This window comes from Haliotis asinina, chromosome 16 (assembly GCF_037392515.1).
Source record: "Haliotis asinina isolate JCU_RB_2024 chromosome 16, JCU_Hal_asi_v2, whole genome shotgun sequence".
Taxonomy (NCBI): Eukaryota; Metazoa; Mollusca; class Gastropoda; order Lepetellida; family Haliotidae; genus Haliotis; species Haliotis asinina.
This window is the reverse complement of record NC_090295.1, coordinates 12,824,418-12,838,732: the sequence shown is the minus strand read 5'-3', so window position 1 is coordinate 12,838,732 and position 14,315 is coordinate 12,824,418. Positions and strand designations below refer to the sequence as shown.

Below are 14,315 nucleotides of genomic sequence, written 5' to 3'. Positions count from 1 at the left end.
TTGATAAAGGCATGAGCGGAAAGGACAAGTATGGGTTACTGAAGATCACTTCCAGACCGGATCTTCACGGGTCAATCCGCTGACGTGAAAAGACGAGAAGTCATACTACATATAAACCGTAAAAATGTCCGCTGTATGGTGACGACAATCAATAGGACTGTCACGATGCATCGAACCAGCCCTAACGCGTGTTCTTCATGGGTCAAGTCCAATGTTGGGATGTATTCCAATTTTGGAAGTCATTTATCAGACGACTGATCTTGACATGTATATTCTAAAGATCCCCTTCAATTTCAAGAGTAGATGTAACAAACAATTCTTTTCTTTCACGGTATTTTTATTACCAGGCCAAGGTCAGTCTGTTTCAATTTATGTGTCAAACTATGTTGCCGAAAAATCACACCATGGTTCAAGCCAACTGGATTTCCAATTAATCAAACTGCAAGGCAAGATGAAATGTACCCTTGAGCATGTAGGTACACAGCGTTAGACACCATCAAAATTTCTTCATGCTACAGGGTATTTCTTTTGTATATGTCCTTAAGATTTCAAAGAAAAGTTGTCTATGATGGCATATATATTTTTTATTGGCCGGGTTACCCTGAGTGTGTCATACATCTGTGCATTATCTTAAACATCATTGTATCTAGAGATGTTGACATGCAGGCGTAGCGTGTTTGTTCTCAGAACGGGGGACCCACAGTGATCCGACCCTGCTTTGCCACTTACATGTACATACTGTATTATTACGTACAAAATGGCCAGCGAGGAGAAGCCCGAAGCCAAAGATGAGAAGTCTCCTGGAGCATTTTCATGTAGGTATAATATATACTTTATATACATATACATCACGTCGTCATTTTGATTTCAGTCGAAATGTCCAAATTAACGTTGCATTCAAATTGTTTGTTTGTGTGTGTGCGTGCGTGAGAGTGCGCGCAAGTATTTTTTTTTCGCCCTGTGAGATGCCAACTTAGCTCAGCCACATACTAACTGCGAGCATACCTATCCTTGTTTTATACCCCAACGTTAAACGCCCGGAAACCGTTACCTTCATAAGGGTATTTAGTCAGCAGCATCGAAATGTTGGTACATATTTAAATGTTGTGTTTCAACTATATTCTCACTTTTAACAGTGCTTCCTTCCGAAACCATATTTAATTGAGCACCATTGCTCCCTGAAGAGGGGCCCGTGAAAATTCAGGTTAGAATTGGTCATGGAAACCATGTTTGTTGTAAAAGGCGACTAACAGGATCGGATGGATATGCTCGCGGACTTGGTCAGGTACTATATTCCAGCTACATGGCGGCTGTCTGTAAATAATCGAGTCAGAACCAAACAATCCAGTGATCAAAAACATGAGCATCTATCTACGCAATTGGGATACGATGCCACTTGTCAACAAGGCCAGCAAGCCTGACCACCCGATCCCGTTAGTCGCCTCTTACACGACAAACATTGGTTCCTGAAGACCGAATCTGTCCCGAATCTTCTCGGGTTTAGAGAAAGGAGGTACACTTAAAATATACATATTCTAGCACACAATTCGGGAACCAACAAACAGTTCTGCCTCTTTAGTCGCCTCCTGCGAAAATGAATGAACTGGGAACACATTACATTAGTAAAGTATGACAGTAGATCTAATTATCACTATCGATCTTGACAAACGGTGGAGAAGTTGACCTTTTTGGAATCTCCACATTGTCAGATCATGGTTCAACCGGCTCCCTCACACTGACTTTATAACACATGGAAGAGAACCATTTGGTGACATGTGATAATAAGAATAATACCTTGGAAATCAGTAAGTATATGAGTTGGTGTGATTTTGCGCCGATGTTAGCATTATCACGGCAGAGTATTGGACTTCACGAATTGTACCCAGAATCGAACCCGGGTCTTCGGCGTGACGAGCGAACCCTTTTAGCCACTAGGCTACCTGATGAACATGATATGCTGGCATGTGCATATGTCATGTGTACTCTTTTCCTTCACATCCTGCACTTGTGTTTGTATTTCCCTGCAGTGTCGTGCATGTTCTCTCAACGATGGCTGCTGTCGTACGTAGGTTTGCTCGGGGGCAGCATTCTATACGCTGCACGTGCCAACCTCAGCGTCGCAATCGTGTGCATGGTCAACGACACCGACTCCAATGTCACGACATCGGTATCGGAGGTAACTACCACCTTGGTTCGGCGCTCACACTATCACTCACAGACTTCATTATTCTTGATAAAAAACTCTGAAAGCTCTCTGTCATATTAGATTACTTATTCAAGATTTGTCTGGAAATATACTGAAGAGAAAAAGAAACTGCACATCTCGTGATTTGTTAGATTGTTTCCACTCATGGTGTTGTTAATAACTAGCAAAACACTTTTCAAAATATTTACGTTATTTTGGGGGAATCTTCCGTTGTTCGCCAGTTTGCTAGGTACAAAGAAGGTAGCATTTTTCATTTCAAAAGTGTTTGTCTTCTATTCCTTGAGAAATGCCTCCAAATAGTGAATTTTGTTTAATGCCTCTTTGAACAGTACTCAAAGTTACTGTTTCTGTTTAACTATATATGTTACCGTTGTTTCTTTATGTGGTACCAGTGAATGAGTGAGTTTAGTGTTACGATGCACTCAGCAATATTCCAGTTATATGGCGGCGGTCTGTAAATAATCGAGTGTGGACCAGACAATCCAGTGATCAACAGCATAAGCAGTTGGGAACCGATGACATGTGTCAACCAAGTCAGCGAGGCTGACCACCCCATCCCGTTAATCACCTCTCACGACAAGCATAGTCGCCTTTTATATCAAGCATGGGTTGCTGAAGGCCTATTCTACCCGTGACCTTCACGGGTCTTATGTGGTACCAAAGCTTGAAGTGATATAAGTATCAGACAATTTAGACAGTGGTCAAACCTCTGGTGCTGAAAAAAACTAGACACATAATTGGGGCAAAATCGGTACTTAATCCCACGACGAAAGTGTTCAGAGGCACACCCAAGCAGCACAACATCACAGGTATTGTTTCTTGCACAACACATTGTTCTTAGCGGTTCCATTTTTAACTGTATATTGTGAAGCAAGAACAACGTGTTTAGTACTGCTCCATCCCCACAGACCCACGTCATCGTGCTATTTTTACCATCAGTGCGAATGAATCACTGGAAATCAGTGATGACACTACACACACGTGTATGGCTTTGTCCTGCATCGGGTCCATATGCTATATGAGAATTACTAATGTCAAAAAATACAGTTGGAATATTGCTAAAACCGGCGTAAATCCCAACTCACTCACTCACTCACATCTCCGGCTGGGATTTGTCAGCTAGCATGCAGATTCTATGTACATGTACTTTATTTACACCTTACATCTGCAGCGTGCCGAGTTCTACTGGACCAAGGGAGAGCAGTCGGGAATTCTCAGCGCGTATTTCTATGGTTACATAATAACACAGATTCCCGCGGGAATACTTGCCAGTAGATATGGCGGAAAGTACGTCATGTTTATTGGGATGCTCACTGGCTCGATCGTCTCACTGCTTCTACCAGTCGGCGCCCGGACTTCCATCTACCTGGTGTATGTGCTGCGTGTGATTCTTGGAGTGTCTCAGGTATAGAAATTATTTTTTCAAACTACATATATGCATGTATGGTACAGCAAAAAAACCAAAAAAACCCAAAAAAAACCCACCAAAAACCAAAAAAACCAAACAAACCAAAACAACAACAACAAAAAACCCCAAACCAAAACAACAACAACAACAACAACAAACAACAACAACAACAACAACAACAACAAATCCAAAAATAACTTGAAAATTGAAAATAACTCGTTAGTGTCACATTTCTGGCACTAATTACTAAGGATGTTGGAATGGCGCAGTGGAATATCAAACACAGTTATCATGGTCAACACTATTAATTAAAGAACCTAAACATACACTAGTCGACAGAATTCCAGCAGTGTTATCCTTTATTCCATTGTCATGGAAGCCGCGGTGGCTGAGGGGTTAGACCGCTGACATTGTGTACTTTCTATGAGAGTGTGGGTTCGATTCCTAAGTGTTACTCAGTATATAAAGATACATGAATCTGTACCTTACCAAGAAAGTGTTACCCCAAAAAACACTGCGGAAGAGTGTCACAAGTCATGCCCCTGGAGGTTCAGATGTAAACAACCTCCAGGGGCATGACTTGTGACACTCTTCTGCAGTGACAGTCTTTTCCTAAAAACATAAGCTATAGCCCCGACAACACCTCATACCTAAACGCATTCAACACGGGTGGTCAAAGATGGATAAGTATAAAAATGTAATAGTAGGAACTAAAAACAAAACTCACCGAGACTTGTGCTTCTTCGAACGACGCCATGTTTTGCTGCGTGAGTTTCCGTTCGCGACCGACAAATGACGGATGTGAGCCGAAAAATCTCCGAAGACGGCCGAGTGTGTTTCAAGTATTACCGACATTGCTTCCGATATGGCCGATGTGTTTCAGTTATTACCGCTAAATTGCCGATATGGCTGCAATTGTTTCGCGAGAGGGCTGCGTTTGTTTACATTTGAGATGCAATTCCTTCAAATTTGCTGTAATTCCTTCAATTACTTAGGGGGGCCTGAGTAACATATATCCATACAGATGAAACATTTCCAAAGGAATGGAATAAACTGTCACATTTTCCCTTACTTTCTCTTCATCATCTGTTTCTTCCTCGTCTTCATCATTTGTATTTGATCAATTTTGTAAATCCAATATAACATACGTTTTTAAATTGGGATATTACAAAGCATTTTATTTGGGTATAATTATAACTATCCGGTCTTCTACAGCAGTTCACTGTACACAATGCATGACTGGTAATGAGCATATGATCTTTTATCATGTCAGTGGAAATTTGTCAAAACTTTAAACAACTCGTTGTAACATTCCTGTATTTTTATCATTTTGAATATGAGATTATTAGGTCTGTATCAGGATACGGAATAAAGGTGCCGGATTAGACAGAGGCAAAATGGTAAGCCGGTTTTGACAGTGTGTCGGTTTTGACAGGTGCCGGTGTTGGCAGTGTGCCGGTTTTGACAATGTGCCGGTTTTGACAATGTGTCGGTTTTGACAGGTGCCGGTGTTGGCAGATTTCACTGTCGTTGAATGATGAAGTAATGCGGTTGCTACCTGTCAGTAGAAACATTCAGGTGATGTTTGCTCACCTTTCTCAGCTGATCAACGTCATATTTACTATTTCATGTAAATAAATATAAATTTTACTCTCCTCAGGGAGTCTACTTCCCCAGTCTACAAACCATGTGGGGCAGATGGGCGCCGCCATTAGAGAGGACAAAACTCACTGCTGTCTGTTATTCAGGTAAATCAGATTTAAAAGTTCATAATGATTTTCACAGATTTTATGCGCATATGTATAGAATCACAGAAATGACCTTATAGCGACGTCGCCTGTAGAAACCAAGCACAACAATGCTCACTGTATCCACTGTTACGACGTGTTTCCTAACGTCGAGGTGAACTGGGAAATTTCCTCAAAACTAAAATGTGGAATCTGTAGGTAAAATGGTTACTTGAAGAATTATACCAAAACATAGTGTCAGGTTTATAAGAAAAATAATTCAAAACAAGGAGACAAATTTGTGACAACAGCAATGTTTACAGTAATTTTATAAAAAATAAAACTACATATTTCAACACTGTCAGTCTTGTTATCGCACTGTTTGGACGACTTGACACAGACAGAATCAGACGCCTGTTTCCTTATGCCATATTGTCATTTCCAGGAACTCAGTTTGGCAGTATAGCAACGTTCGCTATATCGGGGTTCATGTGCATATATGGCTTCGACAATGGCTGGGGATCTATCTTCTATGTGACAGGTAATTCCTAGAAACATTTTCTTATTAAAATGTGAACAGATCCATTTTCAGTTCAAACGAATATTCCGGAAAAGTATTTTAAAATTGCCAACCATCTCCTTTACAATTATGCGAATTGCAAATTGAAGTGCTCTTCATATGAGATATATTTTGTAGCTTAGTGTTCCTGATAACCGCCCATTTTCTCCATGAACCATTGTTAATAATGTAGTCCCTTGAAAACAGTATCGACTTATTAAGGTATATTTCAAACCTGTGAACAAGCAACCCATGCTTGTCGCAAGAGGCGACAACGGGATCGGGTGGTCAAGCTCGCTGACTTGGTTTGCACATGTCACCGTCTCCCAATTGCGTAGATCGATGCTCATGTTGTTGGTCACTGGGTTGTCTGCACATGTCACCGTCTCCCAATTGTGTAGATAGACCATGTTCATGCTGGAAGGCGTAGTCCCGTCTCAAGTGCGGCGTTAAACAACGAAAAAACCAAAGTTATAATACTTCAAACAGATGCGACCCGTGAAGGCCCGGGGTAGAATAGACCTTCAGAAACCCATGGCCATGAAAGGCGACCATGCTTGTCGTAAGAGGCGACTAACGGGATCGGGTGGTCAGGCTCGCTGACTTGGTTGACACATGTCATCGGTTCCCAATTGCGCAGATCGATGCTCATGTTGTTGGTCACTGGATTGTCTGGTCCAGACACGTTTTTTTACAGACTGTCGCCATATAGCTGGAATATTGCGGAGTGCGGCGTAAAACTTAACTCACGCACTCACTCAAACAGATGCTGTACTGTGGATTGGTTAGGAGAACAAAAACGACAAAACCCGTAAACAATTCTCGTTGATTGTATAATTCAGAGTAAGTGACTACATTCACAGTAAGTGTTTGTTAGACGCACGCCCAATCCGGCAGTATTACAGCTGTACGCCGTCTGTAAACAATAGAGTCAAAGCATGGTTGAACTAAACTATCCAAATCACTATTGGCTCAAAGTAGACGAATGAATTGCAGTCTAACTTGAAAACTATTAAACATAAAATGCTCAATGAAAAACGCTGATCGTAATCAAAACATCATACCAACTCTTGCATCACACCAACCTTCCGAATGCAAATTGATACCAGACACTTTCTAACACAGTCTGTTTTATCTCCTGTCTACAGGTGGCATATCGCTGCTATGGTGCGCACTATGGTATATAACGGTCGCCAGCTCGCCTGCTGAACACACCCGTATCTCAAAGAGAGAGAGGAACTACATTATCTCCAGTATTGGGGAAAAACAAGAGGTATCGCCCATGGCTACATTATTTAAATAGGTTATATACTTGCTTAACAGAGTTGTTTATAGACCTCTGATTTACGGGACTTAGGAACGAACGATTAACTGTAAGGATGATAGACCCAAGCGTTTTCTTATCATACGTCAGAATCAGGGACCGTATTCTCGAAACGTTCGTAGCCCTAAGAATTCTTAACTTTGATCGTAGCCAATGTGTTAAGAATGGGCTTAAGAAGTTCCAAGGGCTACGGACGTTTCGAGAATAGCTAGCCTGGTTCATTACTCCGCATGGGTGCAGGTAGTAAAAACTTGTGTTCTCTGCTGTGATTCTGAAAGAAAGATCGACACGGGTAGTATATTCAGGATACAGAAACTGCAATCTTACACCATTACAAGTTACCCCATGGACATTTGATCACTTACAAGACCCTGTGCAACATGAAGTCGCCTATCACGACTATGCCATCTGACATCCATTGTCTACTTTCGTGATCACTTCCGGCATTTAGAGTTATCTCCCGTCGAATCCCGAAAGGGCGTATGGATTAGATTTGGACAGGCATATTACATAATCCACTCCCTTAGACCCATGACTTCCATTGGTTTCGCGTGTTTGCACTGCAGTTGTACATACAATAATTTCCTTCCTCTTCCATACGCTAGACAAACATTCAGCCACAGGAAGGCAACCTCATTTGAAAAAGTACGATTACATTCAGTTGGAACCCTGTGCAATTTTCATTTTTCACGGGGTCTGCGGACTCTACTAAACTCACAAATGATTCTGGCTTTGGTTAGACTATTTTTTCAATGAACGAACTCTTTGTAGTTATATTTTAGTGTAAATGCTCCCAAACCATTTCATATACTGGAATAAATTGTTGCAGCTGATTCTGTAATAACGAAATCAATAGAACCTGCTGATGCCAGAAGAAGAGCTAGGAAGTACGAGTTTGATTCTACTTTCGGAATCAAAAGATTCAAGTGAAATGTTTGACTTTTACCATGTTATTATTGACATATGTATCGCATTTCTCTGTCAGAGTCTAAGGTACCATAATACAAACACCCCGGAATTACACATGATTTTGAGGACAAACGTTGAGCAAGCCGTCGATTATATCTCAGTGTAAAGCTTTGCAACCTGTCGAGCGAACACGAAAACAACTGGCTTGCTATGCGCCTGCCTCAGCCTGCAATGACAGGGATAGGTGTTCTGGCTATCAGTCATCGGTTTCATTACTTATATAGTGTCCAGGGGCGGCGAGGCAGCCGAGTGGTTATTAAACCAGCAGTGTTTTTATTACTTTGAATCAATGGCAAGAGCAATAGCGTGACCACAAAGAGTAATTATGAATATGCATAAAAAAACTGATCCAATCAGAGTTCGTTTTGCAAAATTATGCAGCCATTATCCATCAACTAGAATATTATTTAAGTCGGAGAAACCAATGAACGAGCCCCGAAAGGCCGAACTGATCCCACTTCCAGTGACTCGAGTGATGCTTCCTTCAATTTTCACATGACCTAACAACTGTGTTATACAGAAGTTCTCGACACCGTGGGCAGCCTTGCTGAAGTCCCCGGCGACGTGGGCGTGTCTTACTGCACAAGTGTGTTCCAACTGGATAACGTACACGCTGTTGACCAACATACCTACCTTCCTTAAAGAAGTTCTGGATTTCGACATTGCCGAGGTATGTATCTAACTGCACTTGCCACTTGAAACAGAGATCATTGATCATAGCACAAGATCAACCTTAATAAAACTCTTTGTTGCTCTGAAATCCTAACGGCTGAGAGGGCTAGATTGCGATCATTGATCATCGCAAAAGATCAACCTCAATATAGCTCTTTGTTGCTCTGAAATCCTAACGGCTGACGGGGCTGGATTTCTTGTGTGAATAAAGTGTTTACTTGTCACTGCGAAAATCCTAAGTCGATTCTGCATTGTGGTATAATGAACTCGTTACTGAAAGAATATTGCTAAATCGAGACATATTTAAGTATTACTCTATGCAAGATGTGTGCATTGTATCCATCATGGATAACGCGAATAGCACTCGTTTGACTTTCTTCTCAAGAACGGCTTGTTGTCGTCCATTCCTTACCTGAGCCAGGCCGTGTCCGGTATGTTGGCTGGACAGGTGGCAGACTACTTCCGGTCAAGGAAATACCTCACCACCACGGCCACCAGGAGGATCTTCCAGGCAATCGGTTTGTGGTGATAACTCTACAATATCAGACAATGTCTTCGTGTTAATAGCTGTACATGTTTGTGTTGGACATAGACGTTTGCAGAAAGGGCTTGGAAGTAGGGAAGATAATGTGAGACAGACTACCTGTTTATGGCTGTGCATGTTTGTGTTGGACGTAAGCTGTTGTGGCGGTGATTCGGAAATGTAAATTGTCTCGTTGGGTCTTGATTAATTTCATATTCATTTTATTTTAACAATATAGGTTCATACGGGCTGAGATACCCGGCCTCACAACTCATACCGCATATCATGACCACCCTGAACTCCAGTGCTTGACACCTAGACTAATGCTTAGTCTCTGAATATGTATAATTTTGATAGCAATAAACTAACCCATATAAATTGAAAAGAAGCCCCAAGCTAGACTTGAGATCCTAATCCTTAGGAAATCTAACTTGCTTGATTGAGGCTTTAGCATTACAGAAAGGACCTGGCAGTAGGGAAGATAATGTGGTTCAGAAACTGTGAGACAGACTACTTGTCACCGTCCATTACATCATATTGTCAGTACTGAAGCAGCGGGTAGGAGGTGTCATACTAATTACTGGAAAACAACTTTCACTGCGTCTGACAGATCCTAAAAGATACGACTTTTCCAGCGTTTGGTTTTACATTGATGTTATCTGCTTGTTTAACAAAAGGAACTTAATTCTCTTCCTTAAAAACACTTTTCATGAATTTGATTTTGTCGCAGACGATTTCTGTTTTTCAACAGATTCAAACCTTTTTTCCTCAACCATACCAGTAGCATCTACTACTACTACTGCTGCTGCTGCTGCTGCTGCTGCTGCTGCTGCTGCTGCTACTACTACTACTACTACTACTACTGCTACTACTACTACTGCTACTACTACTACTACTGCTGCCGCTGCTGCTGCTGCTACTACTACTACCACTACTACTACTACTACTACTACCGCTGCTGCTGCTGCTACTATTACTACTACTACTACTACTACTACTACCGCTGCTGCTGCTGCTACTACTACTACTACCGCTGCTGCTGCTGCTGCTACTACTACTATTACTACTACTACCGCTGCTGCTACTACTACTACTACCGCTGCTGCTGCTACTACTACTACTACTACTACTACCGCTGCTGCTGCTGCTGCTACTACTACTACTACTACTACTACAGCTGCTGCTGCTACTACTACTACTACTACCGCTGCTACTACTACTACTACTACTACTACGGCGACGACGACGTCAAAGATGACGTTGACACAAATTTCTCGCTGTGATAACCTATATGTGTCCAGTAGCTTGAGTAGGTTATGGTGAAGCCCCAACACCATTATCGATCCACCGCAAAATCAGGTGTTGACACGGGCGTCACGTTCATGGTGACGTTGCTAGACACGGCCATGTCTGTCATGGAATGCAACACAGATTCGGACTTTGTAAAAATAACACATGACCGGCAGAGATTTTAGCAGCCTCTACATGTGCGTCGTGTTGCCTGGTCATTGACGCCTGTTAGCAACATGGCGATATTAAAAGGGCGCGGACGTAGAACATTGATAATCTTGGAATGACTCGTAAGAGAAATACACAAAATACATATAAACTAAATGTTGTTTGATTGCGATTATTGTGGAAAACGCGTAGTCTGAGTGGGTACGATCGCTGACTTCCCCCAAAAACAAACAAAATAAAAAAAACCCCAAAAAAACAAACCCAATCACACGAGTTGTTTTTCGGTAATATTGGACTTGTTTTGTGATTTATTAATATGTGACATTTTATGCACAACATTATGTTCTTGTTTAGCTTTCATTGGAGCAGCTGCTTGTCTGATCGGGACAGGGTTCGTGAGTGTTGAACACCGCTATGTTGCCATAGTTCTGTTGACTATAGCAATGTTTTTTGTTGGATTTGCGTCGGCTGGCTATGTGGTCAACACTGTCGACTTCGCTCCAAGGTACGATGTTTTGTTTATTAAACACTGGAAACGTTGCAGTCTGTCTATCCTCCCGCCTGTACGTCCGTAATAATTTCGTTTCTGGAGCAATAACTAAAAAAACGTTCACTCCTTTTGAAACAAATATATCACACAGAATCTATAGTGGCGCCTTTTTTTCTCGATTTGTATGGAAACGTTTTGGGGTGTGTGTATAAACCAAGGGCTGCAGTGGTGTCTTTATCTATTTGGGAATTTTACCAGTATGAATTTGTTTCCTGTTTCCATGGCAAACATATTTGACTTTGATCCAGTGTTTTCAGTGACGTATTTAGCCGGACCATATCTCTTTAAGTAATCGCTATTCTTACAACACCCACGAATTGGCCCATGTCCACTACATGGTGTGTACGCTCCGAAACACCAGGTTGTCAAATGGTGCCTTGCGCTGCTTGGATTAGGATACCCCACCCCACTGAAACACAAAATAAAAATATATAAAAACACATATGCGATTGGTAAGTCTTTCTTCTTGTTTCACCAAGAACGAAACTGGTATATCTTACGCCATTTCATACTTTCCGTATGTTTGTTACGAAAACCGAACGGGAATGTTCCATGTGCCATTTTCATCTAGTAAAAGAATGTACATACCTGTTGCTTTGGAACAAGTTTTGCAAAATCAACGTAAATGTTTTGAAAAGTATTTTGTTTGCAACCTACAAGTGACATCCATGTGTACTTACTTCTGTGCGTCAGTCTATGTTGTAAGCATGCATGAGCATGGGCATCAGAATATCAGTGCCTGGGATTATCTTACAGATACGCTGGTATATTGTTCGGGCTTGACAACGCGGCTGCGACAGTCCCTGGGATGGTGGCCCCACTGCTAGCAGGTGCCCTTACTCCAAACGTAAGTGAAATATTGGTTACGGTTAGGCTTCTAGACAACGACGCTGACCCTGGATCCATAATGTCGTCTCGTTCGACAAAGGACCAGTTCTAACTGGGTAAATTCCCACAACAAATTGGAATGTACACCTAGACTGTTCAACCAGCATGGGAGCTGGTAGCCCACAGCCTTACAATCTCGCCACCAAACCTGTTTACTTCTTGTATGCACGTTTCAGCAGAACGACCCAAACGACGTCTTTCGTCTGTACAAAGACGCAAAATACGTGGCGTTACCAGAAACAAACACGTTTCCAACGTTGTTGTGGTCATACCCTGTGTTCCGTTTTTGCGTTTCATCCATGTTTTCGATATTCTTTGGTGTACTTTATTCTACCCCCACAAATCACTACTGATGCATGCAGACATGATAAAGTCATGATCAGTATTAATTTGATTCACAGTCACCAGGAAGCAGACAGATATTTCTGGTTTTTGCAGAGTATATTTATTACAACACCCACAAAACTGGCCCATGTCCACTCATTCACTCGAACCTGGTCTCTGTCCACAGAAAACCCAGGAAGAATGGCGGAACGTGTTCTACGTGTGTGCAGGATTCTGTGCTCTGGGAACTTTGGTGTTCGGAACCCTGGCCCGTGGGGAGGTGCAACCCTGGGCCATGGACCAAGTGGATGTGGACGTGGAGGTGAAGGCGCAGGAAGTTCCCAGCGTTTCCAGCAAAGCGCTTGATAGCGATGACACTAAGAAGGAAATTACAGATACGTCAAATCAACTGTAATCGTTTTCAGCCTGACAGAATAGAATATACGTGGGGAAATAAACCACGCAACAGGCAGGCGTTAACGCTAGACCGCAATCTGTAAAATGAAAATGACTCGAATCAAGGATTCGTTAATACAGAAAATGTGTACAATTTTACACTGAATTGTAGGGATTATCCGAGGCTCGATATTTTCCTTGTGACAGATGAAAGAAGCATCCATCCGTATAATGCAATAACCACGCTTGGCCTTTTTCTCATCTCCGCCATTATAATCGAGCTGACTGTCAATAAGAATACATGTATGTGTTTTATGGATTAATTTTGTGTGTTTACTTCCATTTTAACTTATTTGGATCAGAGGAGAGAATGCATTCCATCACAAATGAATATAGGGTTTACAGGCCCGAAACATGTTTGGATTTTAATCACAGATATCACCGCGTCTCTGCCTGGTGACAATTGACAAAGTATAATGTAACATATGGGTCAGGCTTTACAAAAGTCAAAACAAATGGTGTAAATTACATGCTGTACAATCAGATGTAATTAACAAGTCATTCAACAGATTTCATTGATAAACAGAATGTCCATTGCATTTCATCGACCCTCGAAATAGCTGCTCCTTCAGAAAACAGGCATTTGTGAACAACTGTCATTCAATTTATGCATTCACCTTTTCACACATACAGTATTTCTGAAGTAGTGTCTCAGTACTACTAAGTTTCAATATCATTCATTAACATTTCCATGGCCAGGAATTAAACCATTTTTTACTGCTGAAGTACTGTTCAAATATTTCGAAAAAGGACAAAGTACAATGAGTTCATTGATAATTATGCTATAATAAATACAGACGCGGAAGACGATAACCCCAAAGGTAGATAATCGCAGACCTAAACACCGGCGTGTCTTGAACGTGAAACCAATATATACTCTATACCTCAACTATCGTGCACATTTGAATTCTAATTACTTAATATCATGACACTCAAATGAGCAACGATGAATAACTTTTTGAGGCTCTGGGTTTCTTGTGTTGATATAACTCATTAGACAAACAGCTTGACACTGAAATGAACATATTTTGCATCAAGAAAAGACTTGGCACACATTCTAGACTTGCATGATCTGCACTGGGTATGCTCGTTGTATGAAATAGTGTCAGCCCGGCGACCCGCTGCCTGCTAGTAATATGCGGGCTTACAATTTTATTTCATAGCCGGTCCTGTGCGTCAATACATTTTCCAAGGGTATATATTTGACCATGTCATTAACTACTAAAAATATTTCTAAAAGAATTTACCATT

General features: G+C 41.5%; 1 protein-coding gene across 1 annotated transcript; it reads left to right on the top strand.

The window, feature by feature from the left end:
* Window positions 1-685: 685 nt before the first annotated feature.
* Window positions 686-13,785, top strand: LOC137268127 (uncharacterized transporter slc-17.2-like). The gene is made up of 11 exons (XM_067802651.1): window positions 686-815; window positions 2,028-2,176; window positions 3,378-3,611; window positions 5,275-5,362; window positions 5,787-5,882; window positions 7,049-7,173; window positions 8,714-8,863; window positions 9,251-9,383; window positions 11,201-11,351; window positions 12,153-12,243; window positions 12,796-13,785. Exons 1-11 carry the CDS (start codon window positions 758-760, stop codon window positions 13,021-13,023), a joined length of 1,503 nt encoding a protein of 500 aa, XP_067658752.1. The 5' UTR covers window positions 686-757; the 3' UTR covers window positions 13,024-13,785.
* Window positions 13,786-14,315: the final 530 nt, after the last annotated feature.